We start from the raw sequence: 21,881 nt of genomic DNA, 5'->3' as shown, positions 1-21,881 counted from the left end.
GCTCCTATATCAGCCATGCTTTACTAGAACCACCTATAGAAGGACTTGTACATCATAGTTATGATCATGTGTGTATAATACTATGCTGTATATGACCAATGTTTATTTGTAATGATGATGGGATTGCCTTTTGTTGTTTGTTAGGTTATTTACTGTTGGGTGTCCATGCAACAGCAGTATCTGAAATCCAAGATCTAAGATCGTCTCAAATGTTTGATTTAGAGCCGCTGGTGATTTATTCATGACTAGAGTAAGGCTTGGGAATGAGGAGATTGACTGAGAGACAGTCAATGTTGTATTTTATTGTAAATGGTGGAGGAAATTTGTGCGTTACATAATCAGCGAACTGGAACATTAGCAAATTAATATTTTCAGATGATATTCTATTCAGCTTTTGTTATGTTGTTCTTTTACTGATATAAAGAAATTCCAATCAAATGTAGTGGCACTGTGATGTTTATGGTGGATATATTCTATTCTATGTCTACGGGCCTACAATTTACACTTACAGTAACCACTAAGCAGAATGACATTCCTATACATATTTGGGTATGTATTTTGTAATGTAAGATTTGTGTGGTTTCCGACCTACAGTATAATTTTCCCCACCACAACAACTAGTTGCACAAAATGTAAAAAATGTACTACGTCATTATATTTACAGTATACATTGGCAGAGATGGGTGATAGGTTATGTTAGGTCTGTTTGTTCTGTAAGTTCTAATATCACAATTCACTGGAAGAAAACACTTAAAGGTGATTTCACATTGTGGGTGAGCAGTCCAGTGCAACCAGGAACAATTTAAACAAGGACAAAATAATACCTAAATAACAATATGTCATGATATGTTATAGATTACTCCACCATAATGATAATAATAAAGGCCTATCAGTCACTGGGATAGCGGGAACAACTAAAACAAGGGTGTCATAATACCTAAAGAACAATATGTCATGATATGTTATTGACTCTTCCATCATAATTGAGGCCTATATCAAGTCAGTGGAGGACAGTTCCAAATATACATTGCTTGGTCGTAGCTGTGTTTATGTTTTTACCAAACGACAATGTGAGCAGCGACGTGATTGGTGCTCGGCGAGGGCTTCCTTGTGATGAAGAAGTGCGATTGGTCCGTGTGGTGGTGGGCGGGGCTTCGTGTTGCTACATCACCACCAGCCTCCATCGTTCGTCGGGAGGTGGAAAGTCCCTGCGAGGGGGGGTTCTTCAATAAATAAAACCGCAGTTACATTTGTCATTTCAAGTGACAAATATCAATATTCTCGGCACTTTACTGCCTCGAGCGACAGGTTTTTGCACGCTCGTGTCGGCCGTCGTTTGAACGTGCGAGTGTAAATGTTGCACAGATGCTAGCCAGTGTTAGCAGCCTAGCTCTTTGTGTGGCTAGCTGGTAGCTGAAGAAGGAGGATGTTTTGTTTGTGTTGAGCAGAACTGAAGCTCTCTGCAAGGGAGGGAGAGGACGTTTCTGTCGCCGTGGATGGATGGAAAAAGGAAAGCCTAATAGATTATACTGTGGAATCATCGTACTACACACATTCACTGAAAGAAAAAAGATTAGTGAAGTAAGTGGTCCAGTAGAATCGATACTCTGTTAGGAAAAGCAGGAAAAGCGACACCGGGGAGAGCTCTAAAGAGAGTTTGAAGGAGAGGACGGAGAAAGATGGGAAACTGTCTGAAATCTCCGACCTCCGATGACATTTCTTTACTTCACGAGTCTCAGTCGGATCGGGCCAGCTACGGGGACGGGGACCCCGACCTGGAGCCACCGCCCCCTTACCAGGTAACTTTGGACAAAATGTGTTAATGTAACTCTGATCTGATAGTGCTGTGATTCTCAAACTTTTTCATGTCGAGGACCCCCAAATTGGCACTTATTAGCCCGCGGACCCCCATTTGAAAAGATATGCTAGGGAGGGACCCACATCAGAGAATATTTTTTACTGCTCTAGCGAGGGAAAGGCTCGATTTTTCGACTAGGGGTTAGAGTTAGGTTTAAGCATAGTTTTACATTGCAGATGTGTACTTCTATCCCCCTGGGATGTGTACCTCTATCTCTGGGACCCCGGTTTATATAGTAACATCAATGTTAATTTAACGCAGAGTGTACAAATGCACACGTTAGGGTCCATTTGTACACTCTTTGAGACATACTACCATGGGTCCATTTGGTTCCTAACTATCATTTAGCTGGGGACCCCCTGGAAATCCCTCAAGGACCCCTAGGGGTCCCCGGACCCCACTTTGAGAACCAATGCACTAGGCTACTATGATTTGGTATAGCTTGTGGTAGGTCTTAATCCAGCTCACATACTGTATATCTGTTGGTATCGGTTCACCTCTTGAGGTGAGAAGATGGTAGAGAGAAGTCAAGACAGCCATGCTAAACTGACCCGATAAGACATCATACTGTACTATAGGTCCAACTTGCAACAATATCGTTCCAATAAAAAAAGAAACCAGCCCATGATGTTGTCTCCTACTTGATTTGACTCTAATCGACTTTGTTCTTTCTGAAGGGCCTGTCTAGAATGTCTACTCACCACACAGTCATACCATGATTAATCCTTCATTGATGTAATGGGAATATTAAGTAAAGGTCTTCATTAAGTTAGTTCAGTCTTCACTCTGCAAAGTGAATCTGATGTTTTTGGCCGAAGTGCTGTATACACAGTACACACAAGTATACCGACTTGGATCAGAGTGTGGTATTTGCTTATTGCCTAGGCCCTAGTCAATAAAACAAGGCAGCCTCACCATAGTTCTCTGTTTTTAAACGGCAGTTTTGAGGAATGACAGTCACAACTTCATCAGCTGTTTGCTTCATCATTCTCCCTGGGGAAACAGCTCTTGTTTGTTTGTCTGATGTTTTTAGTTCCAGAATTAGATCATCCACAGATGCGTAGGCCATAAATATTATACCATTATATATAATGTATGGTTAACCATGCTATCTTTATATATATCTATGTATAGATATAGATATCTCTCACACACACACACACACACACACACACACACACACACACACACACACACACACACACACTCTGTAGCTGTTTTTTCCCTCCCCCCTCTTGTTTTAAGAAATTGCTTGTGTTGCATAAGGGGAGTTTACATGTCTCTGGGCCAAGCTAAGCTGTGTCTGTAGATTTTAAGATACAGGTTTTTAGAGCATGGGACATGATAGCTTGAGAACTCGGCTATGGCTGATTGGAGAAGGTTTCTATGTGGGTGTAAATGTCAGATATGCTATCTGACAAACAAAACGAGAAGTCTTCTCCAGTAGCCTTCTCTAAGTCCAACAGATTCACTGACCATCATATGTGAATAACATGTCGTGCTCACTGCTCAGTAAAGTTTCTTTAGTGTTGGCTTTATGGTATTTTATTTAAAAGATGTGGCCTGACTGAGAAAGGTTTTGCAATTTTTTTTAAGGCCTGATATAAAAAGAGTAAATAATGAGCCTCTGATATACTAGACAAATACATGTGGTTACTAAAATGTTTGTCAATTGGTTATTTGTTTAACCTATTACTTGCCTACTAAATTAGACCACTGTTATTTTAAGGTTACTTTAGAACATTTCCTGGTCACATAAATCTGCAGGTCATGGTTATTGGTCATCATTATCAATGATTGTCAGAATAAAAAGTTAGCATAATAGCTGAACTGGGGCCAGCATTTACTTCCACGACTTGCCCAGAGTGTGTCATGTCTGGCATGCCATCAGTATGTAATTAGGCCAAGCCAGTCAGCCCCTGTGCGATAGAGGGAAGATAGAAAGATAAATGTTGACGCACTTAGACCTAACCCTGCTTAAGCCACAGCTTAGATTCTTCAGAAGAACCCTGACTAAGCTTCCCACTATATGTTCAGAAAGTCATAACTTGTTTGCACTGATAGAAAATTGCAGGATTTCGTTTGAAGCGGCTGAAACAATGAGTTTTGTGTTCATAAAGGGCTCTTTCAGACCAGCTGGGTCTTAAATCCTCTCCTGTTGGGTTTGTGACCACAGTGGTCAGCACCTTTAGCAATCAAACCCTGGCCTGTAACAATTCTTACAGATGACCACACTTATTTTGTATAATTGTTTCTATGCATTGCGTTGTGAGCTTGTAGATCAGTACATTATGGTACATTATTTATTTTGATTATTTGGTTACGAGGCGTTGTCAGTCATTTCTTTGTATAAATAAGTTAAGGCTCAACTCGGACCAATTTAGTCTGATGCCTTTTTAAAGGGGCCTGAGTTTAAAATGCTTAAAATGACGCACTTTTACGCTGAAATATCCAGCTGGTCCAGAAACCGAGTAGACAGCCATACAAATTGAACAATAGATCAGCCTGCCATTGAATTGGACCTCATGTACACACACTGCCAGTCCCGCCACGATGCATCATAATCAACCTTATGTTTCAGAATCTATTCCTGCTTGAACCTGTCTCTCAGTCTGACTCCTATCAGACTGTGTTTCCTGGGATTCTATAAGTCTTGTGTGAATCAGGGGAAATGGAATTCCACCATCTGGGTCTGAGCTCCTCTTTGCCTGTTTGGGGCTTGTGTGCACCAGTGTGCCATTGTGTAATATCCTGGCTGAAAACAAACCGTTCAGAGAGGCTTTCTGCACTAAGAGGCTTGTGTTTTGGGTCATAGTTCCAACATATATATGGGACTGTACAGGACCAGAGTTCCTGAAAGTATGCATTGGCCTAGCTATTTGATGAATGGATGTTTGTGGGCTAAGTGAATGAGGGCAATGAGCCCACCACTTAGGCTAAAAGACCATTAATTGGCTTGCCAAAATGTTTTCAAATCTGTGTGTCAACTTGGAAGGCTTGAAAGAAGAGGAAAGCAGTCTGTGCACACTCACATGTGCCATCTGCCCATGTGTCTGAATGAGTGGACTGGAATGGATGTTTTTATGGATGCTGCTTACAGACCTACACACTTGTGTGGTGATTTGGAAAACATTTGGTGCTGACTCATCATTCTGGGACTGGCTTACAAGAGATAAGGCACCCCTGCGTGTTTGAGTGTACTGTTGTGTGTGTTGTAGCCCCCTGGTGTAGCTACAAAAGCCCCTGTCCCTGTCAGAGATGGGAGCAGTGACAGGAGTGTATTGATCACATTCAGTGTGACACAAAGCCTGCTGTCAACCTGCTTTATGACTTGAGCTCTTTGACTGCAACACGTTGCGGACATGAAAAGACCCTCACTGCTTTTTTGTGCATGTACTTGATATGTATGTGCACCCACTTCGCTCGCACACCGTTTCTCTCCTTTTCAGTTTTCTAACAACTCTGTGTTTGTGAGGACGAGGGGGGTTCTAGAGAATGATCCAAGACTCAGCAAAGCATCACCCGCTGTCCTGGCCAAAGTCGAGATTAAATGATCCTACGGAGGTGTTTGGTGTCCTGAGGGACACACACACACACACACACACACACCAAAGCACTTGCTGTCAGCACTTTGCTTTGAGCCCAGCCAGCTCAGTAAGAAGAACTGAGGGGAGAAGGTTTTCTTTAGAGGTGCTTTCTAATGAGCTGTCAAGTTTGAGGAGGGGGAGGCGAGAAGAAACATTGGGGACTGAGGGGTAGAGATGAAAGACGAGAGTGAATTTCTTGAACGGCTGAGAGTGCTTTTTGAAAAAAGGATGAGGCATTCACATCTAAATCTTTGTGTGCACAAAGTTTTTTTTCTCGATTCGTGGAAAAAACAAACGCATACACTTCATTACAAATCACAGCGTGGCGAAATTAAGTGAAAGTGTGTATCCACTCCCAATAGTGAAATCTATGTATTTCAAGAACTACCATTGTGCATTAATATAAGTAAAATGTAAATTCACAGATTCTGAAATGGAAGCATTAGTTGAGGTAGCACATGGAAAAACCTTTAGTTAAGGTAGCAAGTGAAAAACAAAGAGTATGGCAGAGTATTAGTGGCATATCTAACACTGGGAGATATACAATAGCAATGGTCAGAGCAATGCATAGTGGAAAGAAAATATATTAAATTATAGTTTCTAAGTTGGTGAGCAGAATCATGTGTTGACATCCACACACACACAACACGGCACAATCCATGTCAAAGCAGCCCTTGCTTTGAGAACACGTTGGTGCAAAAGCTCTCTGCTGTTTTGTTGTGTTGAAACTCGAAACAACATATTCACTTGACCTCAATGTATACACATCATGTATACACATTGAGGTGTGGAAAATGACTTTTTAATTGTGTGTAATGTCACATGTGTATGTAGATGCTGCTATCATGCTGATAACATGGCAACCTCCTTTCAGATATTCGGCTTCCCAGTTTTTTTCTGCGGTGGGAGGCGTGGGCAGTATGAAAGGACAACCTAATTTTGTTCAGATACCAGTAAAATGCATCAGACAGATGAGACTTGGTTTACACCACACTGGAACAGGAATCAATGAATGAGTCATTGAGATTAGATGGGTCCCACTTTTAGCTACGCAAGGTAGTGTTGTTCATCCACAATGCAGAACTGTAATGACAAATGAGCCTGGAGGCGGAGGGCCTGGGTGACTGACCTGCATTGTACTGCAGGTCAGTCACATTTGCCACAGAGTGTGTGTGCTCTTCCTGAAGGCTCAACAGGGGGACTCGAAACGATTCACCCCAGTGATGTCAGGATTAGGTTTGGGATCCTTTAGGATTTTAATGATTCCCGTTCCTTAACGATTCTCTGGGCGGGACTACGGCTGCTATGACGTAATCGCCGTAGCGGTCCAAATCGTTAAGCAAACAGCCGTCGGCGACGGGTTCCCACCCCTTTTACTGAAGTCTTTGGTTCGCGTATACGCAGCAGACGTAGCCACTACTTGGGAAGGTAGCTTCTGCCGTTGTAGAGACGGCAGCGACGGTGGCAGGGTGATCTATCGAGCGCTGATCATTTCCGGTTACTGTTTTCATCTGCCGTAGCCGTCCAAAGCTTAAAGTCGCTATTATCATCGGCTTGTCACTACTTGCATGTTTTCCAGTTTGGTGTTGATGGAGGTAATGGTAGATAAACAACTATAGGATGTTTGTGGTTGGATTTCTCATAGGCATTACGTCAGCATACACTTATTTTGCTTTTCCCACAAAGATATTTGTACCAGGACCCCATATTTCCTCTTAAAGTATGCACCAGTCTGTGCCGGAATGTAGATTTCTGAGTTATAGACGTTTTTTCACACGTTAACTTAAAGGGTTAAATATGTGTACTGTACAGTCTCGATGGGGGTTAATTATACTGAGCCTGTGCATGCAACATTTCTCTAGCATTGACTTCCTGCTTTTACCAGATTGATGAAATAATGTGATACACACATGCTGTTAACCTCACTGTCACCGTCATCCCTTCCTGTGATAACATCAACAAACACTTCCTGTGATGCTAATGTCCATCCTCTTTCTCCCGATTTTTGCCTTTTATGACTGTATGTTACTACGTTAATGCGTGATCTATGCTGAGTACATGCTCAGCTGTGCACTAGGCATTGTGTGCAGGTGTCTGCAGGTCACGTTGGAGGGTTCAGTTACTGTGGGGCCCTAGACAGAGGGTTAAGATTTCAGGTCCTGCAAGCTCTTCAGTTTCTGGTGTTGTTTCCTGTAAGAGCACATGAATGCTGCTTAGGTTGCACAGCATTGACTGCTGCCACCAATTAGGTCACAATAATGATGACGTAAAATAAATAAAAAAATACGACTTGGGAACATGCACCAGTCACATAAGGCGAGACTGAGTTGTTAATTTAAACGACTTTGGACGGGTTGCTTCCTCATTATTCGTAGGACTTCAACAGATGAACACACACACACACACACACACACACACACACACACACACACACACACACTGGTGTAGAGTGTGTGTGTACACATGTTGTTGTAAAAGCATTTCCGTGCTGCCGGGCAGCTCCTTGATCAGCTGTTTTAGAATGGGATGCCCATAAAGCAGAAAGACAGAGGGGTATTGGATTTTCTCTATCTGACATGCCCTTATCAACACTGACAAGGACTGCTGCAGATAATTCGTGTCTGTCTGACTGACTGAGGCTGAAGAGTGGTCGTGTGTTGGTATACCAAGTATGTGTGTCTGGGTGGAGACCAGAGCTATTGCTTGTCAAGTTGTCGGTATTGAACTTGTGGGCTGAGAGTGCCCACTTCCCCGACTCCTTCTCTGCATTTCTGTGTTTACTTAGCGTTAGATGGGAGAAAGCTCAACTATGTCCCCATCGGTTTTGAATCCACGTGGTGCATCCAGCTTTGTCGGGCATCTACACAAACACAATTTTCACTCCCCCATAGTAATCTCTCTTTCTCTGTGTTCTTGTCAACCTAAGTTCATCCAATGGAAGAGTTGTCTCAGACTAGCTGACACCATGCATCTCTTCTTCACTTCTCTCTCTCTCTCTCTCTCTCTCTCTCTCTCTCTCTCTCTCTCTGCGCGCTCTTGATCTGGTCAACCTAAGGTCATCTAATGGAACGGTTGTCTCAGCCCAGCTGACATCGTGCATGTAGAGAGGGAGGGAGAGGCATTATGACAGGTTAACAGAAACGTGCTGCTGACTGCAGCACTGTTGTACCCCTGACCAACACAAATGCACAAGCTACAGCTGCTACCATAGCTTTTATTCCCTGGCCTCACTGATGGCTGCTGTCTGTTTTTGACACAGATGAGTGGCACGGCTGTCAGGAGAATAGCAGACTGGGGACGGGAACAGAGGGCGGCCGTGACAAAGCCTCAGCTACTAACACCATGCTGAGTCATGGCTTTGAATGCCGTAGTGCTGAAGTACCTGGCTGCTACTGTAGCTAGCCATGGCACCTGTCTTGTGTTAGGCTGTGAGTAAGAACTAGTAGTGACCCAGCTACTGTATGTTAATGGTTGTGACTTGCTGAATGCTCTGCAGGTCTTTTAGTTGGTCCCTTTGGATGGAAAACATGGAATTGGAAACTGGACCAATCTGTAAAATGGAAATGTCATATTGCTTGTCAAGCATAGCTTTTGAAATGGGGGAAACAAAACAAACTTCAAGTTCAAAATAAATTAACCACGCACATTCATGCACTTCAGCTTACTCAGCCCACAAATGGCTGTGCCTGCCTATGTTTCAAATCAAGCAATAAAAAAAGCCACATATCACCCTCCCCAAGACCCCAACATACTGTAAGTGGTAAGTGCCGATGTTTGTGCTGTGCTGAGTGATAGATTAGATTTTAAAATAATATTTTCTAGGACTTGAAACAAAAGTGTGAAAAAACAACAGCACTAATCTAACTGATTTATAAAGTGTAATTCTGAGCAGCATATTCCATCAACAACGACCAGCTGGGACATCCGGGTGGCGTAGAGGGAAAACGCTTGTCTCACTGCTGAGTCCTGGGACCAATTCCCGGCAGCAGTGTCTCCTGCTTGGCTGGGCAAACAAACAATTGGCAGTGTTTGTGAGTGTTAGGGACTAAGACTTTTGTCCTTGTCACTAGACTCGCTAGTCGCTAGTACACTATGGTTGGTCAGAGTGTTGTTTCAGCAGGGAGGGGAACTGGGGGAAAATGGCATGAACGTCCGTGGCCGAGTATACTCTCCCCTTGGAGAAGTGGTGCGCAGCCTTTCCTGCGGGAGCGCTGTATCATTACTGACATGGCGTTCAGGAGAACTCCTTCCAACACTATGGCCCAGAGCTAGGTAATCCCTGTGTAAACCAACAGAGAAAGGAAGCCAGGGGGAACATGTTATGCTCGTATATGGTGCGAGTAGGGTTAATCAGTTCAAATATTATGAACGATCACTATTGTGTGCTGTGAGTTATATTGTCTCTCTGTCTGACTCGATACACTACTCTGATACTGAAACTGGGATGGTTCTTGGTTACTGTGATTGTAATGCTTTTCATTTTCGGCAGTCTATTTCAAGTAATTCTGTGGTGGTCTTCCATTCAAAATGACATGATGAGAGACTTCCCACATCCGTTACTGCTCATGTGAACCAGGCTTTTGTCCTACCAAGTTGACAATTTGAACCCCAGTGTCCATTATTCTAGGGCTAACATTGACAAGCAGATCTACAAGCTCTGACACATTGTGAGCTTGTAGATTGTCAAATATATTTATTGTAGTTAGGAAAGACATTTATTTTGCATCATCATTGCTGTTCCCCCATTTTTAAGAGGCGAACATTCTGTTCTATTAACTGTTCTACTGACTGTAGAAGTAACTAGCCTGTGTAGTTTACTGTTTTGTGCACACTGTAGAAGTGAAGTAGCCCATGTAGCATATTGTTCTGCTGACTGTTAGTTGTGTAAGTAGGTTCAAGGAAACACTGCCACCCACTGGCTCATAACATCTCTGGTCAATGGGCAGAATTCTTATTTTGGCCAATGCATTATAAATTATAGTCAATGTAAGCCTTTTAGTCCCACACGCCTTAATTTGCAGGGCCACATTCCTTCTGAAATAACACAAAAAAATAATTATATCTATGCCTATCAAAATCAAATTTCACAGTCATCTGAGTACTTTGAGTGTGTAACCCGCTCCAACCAATCCACTCAAAGCTCTCTTCAGGGGTGAACTCTTGATATGGCTCACTATATCCTCCTCAGTATTGAAAGTATCAATTAAAAGAGGTAAATGTGAGGCATTTTGTTTGTATTTCCAAAATGTTACTCTTGCTGAAGTATTTGGTGGAGAGAGGGCTGGCTCGCAAGTTCCCCAAATATAACATATAATATTGTCCTTATAACCCTTTGCAGAGTTTTCATACCGAAACGAATATGCGGGGGAGTTCCAGTTGTCTCTTAAAGTACCATACTGAAATGTACACTCGCTCACTTTTTAAGTTGGCATGAATCTCATGGCAAAAATAGACACAATAGATGCTTCATGCAGAGCCCAGTCGTGTAAGGTTAATGGCATACCTTTACACACATGCACTAAAAAGAATCTGGAGTGCTTATCACTTATTACTTGATTTTCAAACAAAGATGGCACCCAAACTATAATTAGACATACACAATAATTACATAACAGTCTGATTTACATTATTTGAGATAATTGCAATTATTTTGCATATTGTTGCAATTGTTTTCATTTGTCTAAATAAATTAATCTGAAACATGTCTACAAGCTCTGAATAGTTTTTTTTTAAGTATAAAATTATTAAATACAGTAATATGGTGTGTTTTAACCATATAGTGCACATACAAGAATACCAGTATTGCTGCTTCCATATGCATGCAATTTTACTTGGTAGTGTTTGGAGTCACCAGGGTCTTCCTCAGACTTGTTTTGACCATATCACATTATTTATTTTGTTTTGACCATATCACATTATTTATTTTATTTTGACCGTATCACATTATTTATTTTGTTTTGACCATATCACATTATTTATTTTGATTATTTGACTCCAGCTGGAGAAGTGTGTGAACCTGCAGGATATAATGATCATGAAAGATCAAGTCTTTCCTCTAGAGAGGTCCATATTAACCTACCAGCGGCTTCACAATTAATTGAAAATAATCAAATTTAACGTAATAATAAAAGGAGGAGCTTTGATTACAAGTTCACGAGACGAGGGTTAAAAGTCTCTACTTCCCCTCATGCAGGAGCAGATCCATGTGCCTGTGTACCACCCCACTCCCAGCCAGACCCGCCTGGCCACGCAGCTGACCGAGGAGGAGCAGGTCCGCATCGCCCAGCGCATCGGCCTCATCCAGCACCTCCCCAAAGGTGTCTACGACCCGGGTCGTGACGGCTCTGAGAAGAAAATCAGAGAGTGAGTATGACAGAACCCATTCCCTGAAACATAACCTCTTAGATGGAAATTCGGAAACTAGTGTTCCCCGCCAGTATTTCTCCAAAGTACAAGCAATTATTTTATGTTGTCTAGTTTTATTTTTTTTTTTTTTTTTTTAATACTATTTTTATTTGGGTTTTGGGCATACCAAGGAATAATTTCACAGTTATAAACAACAGAATATAAAAAAGGCAGCGATATGGTACAATGAGTAATATAAGTAGTAATATTAAATAATAATATAAGTACAAATATAACATGAAAGAAAAACAGAAACAAACAAACAGTGACAAACAACATAGCAAACGACAAAACAAAAAACAGAACAGTAAATAAGACACTCTTGCTCTCAGTCCTCCAGCACGGATCGTGCCCTTTCTGTTATTCCCTCCGTTTCTTTAATCGATAGTGGTCTTAGGCGTGTTATACACGCCACGGATGTATTTCACTTATAAAATGAAACAAAGGGATATGGAATAATAAAAAAAAAAAAGGAAATACTCTAGTCCTTTTTGTCTAGTTTTATTTTTGATCCACATTTCTGGTGTAGAAATAATCAGCAGAACTCTTCAAAACCATGTGTGGCTCAGTGTAAAGACTTGTCCTCGTAGACTTGTTGGTTCTGCTATAGGGACTCAACTGTAACATCAGTAGCATAGTCCTTTACGCATAAGTACACTTTACACTTTGTTACTGTGTCTTGCGCCGTTGATTAGAAAGTGATAATCCAAAGATAATCTCCTCCTTACATTATGCGTTATTATACAACAATGTATCCATATGTCTGTGTTCCTCTGTATAGGTGCGTTATCTGTATGATGGATTTTGTGTACGGGGACCCCATCAGATTCCTGCCCTGCATGCACATCTACCACATGGATTGCATAGACGACTGGCTGATGAGGTCCTTCACGTGTCCCTCCTGCATGGAGCCTGTGGACGCTGCGCTCCTCTCCTCCTATGAGACCAACTGACTCTCACACATGCCCACAGAATACAGACAAACACATGCCCATACATATACAGCCTTCACTTTGGGTGGTAAAAAACTAAACGTGTTTTGCCTGACTGTCCAATTAGCCCACTCTCTGAACCCACAGACTGCGGAATGGAGTCAAAATTGCGCTTGGAATGCAGTGCTGACATGGCATGATGAAGAGTGTGTGTACGTGTTGTGTGTGCGAGTTGAACTTGTTTCTGGTCCTCAGTAGTCCTGCTGGACGGGGTTGTCTGTGGTGGGGAAAAGAGACTGGCTGTAAGAGATTTAAAGGACAAGAAAGGAAAGGATTGACAATAAAGGAGGGGGAAACGGAAGAAGTGGAAGAACATAAAATGATCCTTGATTCTTGATGATTATAAAAAGTGTATAATTTCAGAATTTCCTCATGTATACACTTACTGTAAGTGTGGATACACACACTTCCATTCTGCGATATGCTGGACAATGGACTTGAAGCCACCACCATCAGAAAGCGCTTTGTGCTTCTTAGGTCCAGTGTTACCCAACCAGTGTGCCGAGTCCTAAGACGTAGGACACTGAAGCATGACATAACAATCTCTCCTAATGCAAGAACAATGGAGGCAAAAAGAAAACCTCTTGGACAACAGACAATAAATATCTGCCCAAATACAGATGCCTGCTACAGAATCCTATCTGCTGAAAGACTGGGGAAAATATGTGATTTTAAGACTTAAGATAGGCCTCCACTTGTATTCTTCACACAGGCCTACATGTGTCAGTGTGTATATATCTGAGAACAAAATGCATTACCGGTTGGTTGATTGACTGTCTCCTTGTGGTATATGTTCTGCATCTTTTCTGTCAGTCGGCATAAGGGCTCTGTTAAATCCTCACCAACACAGAAAAAATGAGAATTCCTGGCAAATTTAAGTATGTTTTAGTCCTATATAACGTATAGCTAGCATATTAGTACTATGAGGCTATATGCTGTTTTTCATGACTTGTTGCTCTTCTGTGAGTCCACAAATTATTGGCCAAAGCACAAAGAGTTCTGTAACAGATTGTCTACATCTGAATAATGCACACGTATTTCATACAAATCAAGATACTTTGCACTTTGGATTGGAGTATGAGTTGCACCAAAATGCATACAATACTTAATGTTGAATTGGTGGATGTTTGTTTTTGTCCACATACTGTACACTATCAATATGATGTTTTTTCAAACCTCAGTGATGCTTACCATAGTTAACTATGTAAACAGACACGTAATTATGAGAACAAGGCTTCTCTCATTGGAAGTAATCGTTTGTTCTAGTTGAACTGTTGCTTATTTGTGGAACCAGTTCTAAAACAAACATTGGCAAACATTGGTGAGGACACGGGAAGATGGGGCTAGCCACAGGTTGCAGGAGGATGTGACTGTTAGACTGTGTGAGCAACTGGAAATGTAGGTAAATTGTGCATTGAATTAATAACCTAATTTGTTACCTAATTTTCTCAGTTTAGAGAGCCATGGACAAAATGAATTGCTCTTAGTTGAAATTTATTTTACAATAATTACATACAAGACATTAAATGGCAAAGCATGACTCATCCCCTTCATCAAGAACAAGGTTTTTATTGTCACAATGCCCTTACAATACAGCTGTGACAACATTGCTCTCTGTGACATTCTTGTACTTGAAGCCTCAACAGTGTGGATAAAATGAAAATAATCAAAGAAAAGTGGCAAACAGTACAAATCTGACAGTTTTGCAACTTGCCTTTTGTCTTTTTGTGAACGTGGGGTGCAGACCTGTATTACATTAGGTGAATTATGTGTTTTGTGGGAAGTGCTAGTGGCAGTAAGTAATTGCCTTGGTTTTCCACTTTTACTTTTCTCTTATGTTCTTTTATCTCCTTTTGTCAAGATGGAGCCCTGTTGCTGTAGTGTAGGTCATATGTTGGCAAGGGTTGCTATTCGCTGCTAATGTGTGGAGAACAGGCTCTATAACTCAAATAAATGCAGTGGGAGTGACATTAGTAATGTCAGCTGGATATTAGGTGCAAAACTCATTAGATATGATATTGTTTGAAAATGAAAGATTATGGCAATAAGCCCATTTTCTTGTCTGGTCCTCTGCCAATCTAGAGAGTTTCCAGCGATTATGTCAATGCTGTGGTAAAACCAACTGACGAGTGACGACGTGTTAGTTATGGATCCACGGCAGGACAATACCACTTTGTTGAACAGGGGAGATTTTTGTGGACCTATTAAAGGCTAGATTGAAAGCAAGGGGGGAGCCGGAAAGGTGTCATTGTTGATTCATGAACATGAATGACGCTCTTTCAAGCTATGATTATGAAAATATTTCCCAGACACCTGCAGTTTGCAGCTCCTTTGATGGGGAACATGGTTCTGGCGTTGTTGGCTCACAAATTAGTTTGGGCTTTTATGCCCAAATTGGCTTTTTATAGAATATGCTAATAGCTCTCTATCCTATAAAAATATTTCTGGAAAATCATTCTGGGTACTGTCAACATCAGCCTTCTTTTCACTGACAATGGAGTATCTCCCAAAGGCAAGGTCTGTCCTTGCCTAGCTATGGTAAATACATGCAGTCAAATCAAGACTGCCCTGTCTTGGATCACAGTAATTACAAATTAATTCTTCTAAATGATGTATTTTTCTTTTCTTTAGTTACAGGACTGAATATCAAAGTTTGGCGTGTGTGTGTGTGTGTGTGTGTGTGTGTGTGTGTGTGTGAGAGAGAGAGAGTTATTTGTGTATGGATGCAAAATTAGAATTGTCCTTGTTTGTAAGCATATATGCATATATGTACTACAGGCAAATAATAAATAGACAATGCAACCACATTATACGTTGGTGCCAGGTATCTCTTGCCAGTTCTCTCTTCTTTAATGTTTTGTGCTCATTGTGGTTAATGCCACTCATCCCTCTCTGCATTGTTTCAAACTAAAGGTAAAAAGTGAGGAGAATAATTTAATCTAAAAATGATTTCATAATCATTGAGAGGTTAGTGGTAAATGTCAAATCTTTTAAATTAAGGTTAGGCTTGTTTGTGTGGTGTTTAATCTTGATAGCTTTCACAGGGAGTGGCAGACAGTATCATGATATCCATGGTAATGCAAAATCACCAGGAAAGTCTTCCCTTCCTCAAACAAGAACTCTGCAAAGTAATTTTTTTCAGAGGAAGCACTTCTTCAGTAGAGAAAGCCACAGTGAGTTTTGCTTCATATGTTCACACACTGCAGTAGACCTACTCAAATACTGTACATTGATTACAATGTAAGTGTGAAAGTTACAATGTATGCTTTGTATATGTAGTCTCTGCAGCAGTTATGGTTAAGACAGACCATTAAACAAATGTTTCTGATCTTTTTCTTTTTTTTTTTCTTTTTATAAATGGTGTGTATGCTTGCTTTAGATCCAAAGATGATTGGTCTATTATTCTGTTTCACTGTGAATTTAAAGGATTTCACTTAAAGGGTGGTATTTTAACTCATTGAGTGCCAATCCCGAACTAGTTCGGCTTTATTAGCGTATCGTAGTGTGCCGATCCCGAACAAGTTCGGCTTTTAAAAAAAAAAAAAAAAAAAAAAAAAAATTTTTTTTTTTTTTTTTTTGAAAAAAATTTTTTTGAATTTTTTTTTTTTTTTTTGGGACCCCATCAAATCTGGTGAACATGATTTCAATCGCGATTTTGCATGTTCCACCCCCATACAACCCCATCTAACATACAGGGCAGCCATTTTTGTTTACATTACATGTAAAACATAATGGCGATTATCTCAAGAATGCCTGAACGGATTTCCAATCGGATTCTTTTGTTTGAAAGCTGTGAACAAACTGCACAAATCCACTCCAATGCAATCCAGGATTGCATTGGATTTTTTAGAGCTCATTCTTCTCTGTTTTTTTCCCATGCATGAGGTGTGCAAGGTTTAATCATGGCTAAGTTGACGAAAATAAGGCTTCTAAAATGCTTGGTAGCCAATAGCTAACTTCAAGCTAACTTCATCCTCTTCCTGTACATGCACAAAGGAAAGTGTCCTTTCCTTTGTAAAAAAAGTCATGGCTCCAGGGCTTGGGCATGCATTACCAGCATATCTCTATTATTCTCTGGTCACTGGGCGCCCTCTAGTGGTGATAGGCTGGCACTCAATGAGTTAAGTTAAATCCTTTAAAATCACACATTTTCAATCTTCATATAATTTGTACTACTCACTAATGCTCATTATAAGATGGCACCATTTCTGTCTGGAGGGCTGTGGAGAGTTCAGAAACCTCATTTACAATGGCTTTTATTTCAGAGTGCAAACTTTCCAAGAAGAGAAAGGCTGTAGTTTCTATATTAGCTTGCCTTAGAATCCCCATCGATGTTCAAGAAGCTACAACATTTAATATTGATATGTTTACTTGAGGCACTTGGACAGGAGAACACAAGGAACATGTACTGTATTATGTCATGTTTGAACTACCGCTTATCTCACTTTTTGTTTCATTTCATAATTTGATTTAGTTTGTGCTATTCTTAAAAAGCAATGCCTCAATGTATCCAAATAATGAACGACTTGCTCTCATGAAATGTACTCTTCCCATTCACTCAACATTCTCCCTCAATCATCTTCTTCCTCTTCCTCATCTTCCTCCATGTCCTCCATCTCTTCTTGGGCAGCTTGCTGTTCCTCTAAGGCAGCTTTCATTGCCTGTTCCTCTTCCAGAGTTGGGTCCAGGGCTTCAGTGATCTCAGGCCCACTGGGGTATTCATTCTGTGGTGTCAATGGGAGCGACGGACTGTATCCTTCCCCTGCAAACTTCATACCCCAGCCAATGTATATGTTTCCAAACTTTCTATGAATGAAAAAAATAACAGTAATGATGCCTATACAACATACCACATGTCGTACTATATATCATTTCTAGAAAATCATGAATAGCTTTTTCTACTCACTTTCCACAAGCATAAGCGTGTGCCCCTGGCCAAAGGTTTGAACGCAACACAGCGACTGCATACTGAGAGGTGAGAGTGGAGGACATTCTGGAGCTCCATGAAGGGGTATTGAACAGCTCTGAAAGCAACAAATATTGACTGACTATAACTCCAACAACCGGCAATATGACATGAAAATATGATGTCGAGACTGACTGACCTGCATCCTCAGAGATGGGAGTGAGGAGAGGAGGCCCCACCTCTGGCTCAGGCTCATCGGGCTCCTCCTTCTCCTCCTCATCGCCTTCCTCATCAAATTCATCTTCAGGCTTCACTGAGAGGTTAACCCAAGCACAGCGGCCCTAAAGGACATAAACATGTGTTTACAGTAACGTGTCTGTGGGCAAAACACACATGGATATATGTCATTGAGCTCTGATAAGGCAAATGTTTATGCCTTGGCATCAAATTGGAATCGTCACAAAATATATATAAATAGAAGGTGAAAGCGCACACTGCCAAAGCTATAAGCTGGTATAATATTACAGTCCAAAAACTATTTCAATTAGCCTGCCCTACATGGTGCTGCAGATGAGCATATACTGTACATGCTACTATTTTACTTCTGTAAACCTTGTACCTGCTGCAGGATGTGCTGAACATGATGTACCCAAGTGGACAAGGACTCTGCCATTTCCTGTACCGGAATGCCTTCGAAGTCAGGATTCTCTTCATAGCTGTCACGGGGTGTGTCATCTTCCTCATCACCTTCCTCCTCCCCAAACTGGTAGAACCCCAGTGGACTGACTTGTGTGCCAGCAGAGATGCGGGCAATCTGTGCTCTCAGATAGTTGGCTTCATTACCAGGGAAAGGAGGATAGCTGATGACTGGGGCATCCAGCCTCCCAGTGAAGAATTTGCGGATTTGGCGCGCAACATTAATCTGCGCAGGAGTGACCGAAGGGAGTTTGACCCAGGGAAGGCCTGGCTCAGTGCACACATAGTAAACATATTTGTTAACACCAGTGTGGTTGGCTTCTTTTGGCACCACAGGTGGAGGCTTGTAAGTCGACTGAGGGAGTGCATCAGCCTGGAAAACAAAACAAAGAAGTCATCGTCCTATAAACGTGACTGGTATGCTAATAAACCAGTTTAGCGTTTATTTTTTCTGGGAAAGATCTCTTGGCTGATCGGTTTACGGAGGACACCTACCACTTCCACCACTTCATTCTCCTCATCTTCGTCCCGGGTCTCTGCCTCTCTCTCTTCGTCCTCAGGTGTTTCCTCTGGACCCTGTTCCTCCTCCTCCTCCTCTCCGTCTCTGTACTCACACTCGGCAACAAGATAGTTGCTCTCTGTACCCAGGATCTTTCCCCACAGCTGACAGCGCTGCAGTGGTCGGGAATCCACCAGTTGTTTGAATGCGAGAAATATCCTCTGCATCTCCTCTCGGCCCAAGGCCACTCCAGCCTGCTCTAGGTAGAAGCCAGTCTCCATCACATTGGGGAGAGGTGTTTCAACCTGGAGATACAGACGACATCACATTTTGTAACTGTAGCTCTTAACCAAATGAACCTTGGCGTGGTTTTGTGTGCTTGATCATTGTCATGGCTATCCACCAGTTGTGGGATGGCACCATACTGTACTCAGACTCAACTTTATTGAGCTACTATTCAGAAATATCAGACATACAAGCTCACAGCGTGTCACTTTGTGGTGCACTGCGAGCTTGTACATCTGCTATTTTTTATTTATTTTTAAGTGTGATAACTGCTGATTTAAAACTAAGGCATTTGTAGAATCACACCGATTTTAATGGATTAAATGAAGGGGGCAAGTGTAGATGTGAGTGGAGTAGGCCTACCAGTTCGTCCTCTTGGTCAACATCTTCCCGAGAGAACAGCAACCGCTGCTGCTCAGCCAGGAGCTGTGTGGCTGCAGAGAGTGGCACGTCTCTCAGAGTGCTCTGGTTGTTCTGGAGCAGCTCCCTCTTCACGTCACGGCTCACATCCTCAAGCACGTCCACCACATTTTCTGGACGCTCGTCCATCACTTTTGTCAGTACACGTGCCAGGTGGTCATATCTGTAAAGTGGAAGTAATGTTTAATAGTAACGACTGGTAAGCAATGTTGTTCGATGATCCAGTGGATCTCAAAGTGGGGTCCAGGGTGTTCCAGGGGGTCCCCAGCAAATGATTTGATCAAAATCAGTGTAGGCTTATATGGATATTTGAAAATAGCTGATTTACAAGTTTGATGTACTGAGCTTTATATGCTATTTTAAAAACATTTTTTTTTTTTGAAAAATTGTAACATTTAAACAACACAAATCTTATACCCGCGTCCGAATACATATTAATTTGGGGGTTCTCATGAAAACCACTGCAGTGATCCTTACATAGCCTAGGCCAGTGGTTCTCAATCTTTTTTGGCTGCAGTACCCCCTTATACTGATTTCTGAAGACAAGTAAGTACCCCCTTCCCCTGACTACAGTATTTTGCTTAGAAAATGTACATCAAACGTCCAGTTCCAAAGCCAATATGTTCAAAATAAAACAGCATAATGGCAAATAAACATTGGTTTCTATTCAATAACAGTTGCACTAGTCAAGTTATTGATGTAATTTGGTTTAACAATGGTTCACACAAAGTCTGTCAAATGTTATCAACCATAACAGTAAATACATATTCCCATTTTTCTAGTTTTTCTCCCGTACCCCCTGGAGTACCCTCGTGTACCCTGGCCTAGGGGTACACGTACCCCCATTTGATAAACACTGGCCTAGGCTACTACAGCATTCACATAGGCATTAGCATATAGCATAAATGCTTATTCATATGACACACAAAATGTACTAGATATGTGTACTAGATTGCCTATACTTACAGGTTGAGGTTGCTTTTTGTGCTATTTTTTTGCATAAACGCCTTAAAGGAGGAGGCTGCCTGCTGCCTTTGATTATTCATCTCTTGGTTTCCATCATGAGTGTCCATTGTCTTTGGTAGGCACTGACTGGTAGCAAGAAGTTTGAAATGTTAGTTATTAGAGTTAAATTAATAAATAAAACGGATAGATAGCCAGAGACCGCAGTTTGTGCGTTTTCAGGTAGCTATGGTAAACAATAGGTTGCTAGGCAATGCTAGTGGGAAACCAGTGAACTCCAAGAGAAAAACAAAACATGAGATGGATGCAAGGAACTGGATCTGTGCGTGATCTAGGCTTATCTTTCAACCATAGCTTTCAACGTTTCTCCAATCCGTTGCTGCAGACAGTGCGGACTGCGGAGCATGCAGAGCATTGCAGACAGACACTTGCCCATCGTAGATGCATTTCCCCCTTAAAGACGCGAGGAGGATATCTAGTCTATCACAGGTTTGGGTAAAACGTTCACGCCCCCAGTCAACTACTTTTTTGCTTTTTTGGGTCGCGATGTAGAAGGGATGTTAAGGGATAAATCTTCCCGTGAAACAGCACGCAGCGCCGCGGGTAAATACAAACGGAACTTTATTTGGTAAATATCAGTAGGCCTATACGGTTTCAAGGCATATTTTTACTGAGGTTAGATTTAGGCATAGTATTTTTACCTAAACTGTGCGATGTAATTTTTATTCTGTAAATAAATAGGCCTACGTAACGTTATTCTGCCAAAGCCGCGACGTGCACCAGATGTCGTTCCTCCCAACTACTTCAAGAGCATATAGGCTTAAGCTTTACCAGAAGTAATAGACACTTTTTTATTGGTGTGTTTTGATATTATTTCATGATTTGTTTTTGTTTTAAACATAAAAATTCGTATTTGTTGTGCTATGGTGTTTTTTAATAAAACTTGAAAACGTGTGTCTGAATGATCTCGAGCCTGGGGCTTGACCGTTTTACCCAAACCTGTGATGGATCGCCTCCTCGCCAGACAGTGAAGGTCATAAGGGCTGTCTGATTTGAATGGGGCTCTCTGGCAGAGCACATGAAAGGTGGGAAGTGCACTGGGGGGGAGTAGGCTAACCCAAACTTTTAACCTCAGTAAAAAAAAAGAAGAAGAAAAAAAGAAAGAAAAGAAAACTAGCCCCTGCAGGAGCCTGGTTCAATCCAGACTCTGAATCGTATAATGGAGTGAAACGAAATGTAAATTCAGAGTGTCAGGCTATACCCTAACCAT

General features: G+C 41.5%; 2 protein-coding genes across 2 annotated transcripts; one reads left to right on the top strand and one right to left on the bottom strand.

Annotated features, from left to right (window-relative positions):
- Positions 1 to 1,195: 1,195 nt before the first annotated feature.
- Positions 1,196 to 16,045, top strand: rnf11b (ring finger protein 11b). The gene is made up of 3 exons (XM_080735229.1): positions 1,196 to 1,799; positions 11,639 to 11,808; positions 12,632 to 16,045. The coding sequence occupies exons 1-3, from the start codon at positions 1,680 to 1,682 to the stop codon at positions 12,801 to 12,803; spliced, it is 462 nt and encodes a 153-aa protein (XP_080591355.1). The 5' UTR covers positions 1,196 to 1,679; the 3' UTR covers positions 12,804 to 16,045.
- Positions 16,046 to 17,413: 1,368 nt separating this feature from the next.
- On the bottom strand, positions 17,414 to 20,694 carry rsph4a (radial spoke head component 4A; the record flags this gene model as incomplete). The annotated part of the gene is made up of 7 exons (XM_080735158.1): positions 17,414 to 17,648; positions 17,749 to 17,866; positions 17,948 to 18,089; positions 18,368 to 18,817; positions 18,949 to 19,248; positions 19,592 to 19,811; positions 20,615 to 20,694. The coding sequence occupies 7 exons, from the start codon at positions 20,692 to 20,694 to the stop codon at positions 17,414 to 17,416; spliced, it is 1,545 nt and encodes a 514-aa protein (XP_080591284.1).
- Between the last annotated feature and the right edge of the window lie 1,187 nt (positions 20,695 to 21,881).

The sequence above is a fragment of the Nannobrachium achirus genome (assembly GCF_963921795.1).
Source record: "Nannobrachium achirus genome assembly, chromosome: 1".
NCBI classification, from domain to species: domain Eukaryota; kingdom Metazoa; phylum Chordata; class Actinopteri; order Myctophiformes; family Myctophidae; genus Nannobrachium; species Nannobrachium achirus.
The sequence above is the reverse complement of the archived record's forward strand: the minus strand, read 5'-3'. Positions and strand labels throughout refer to the sequence as shown.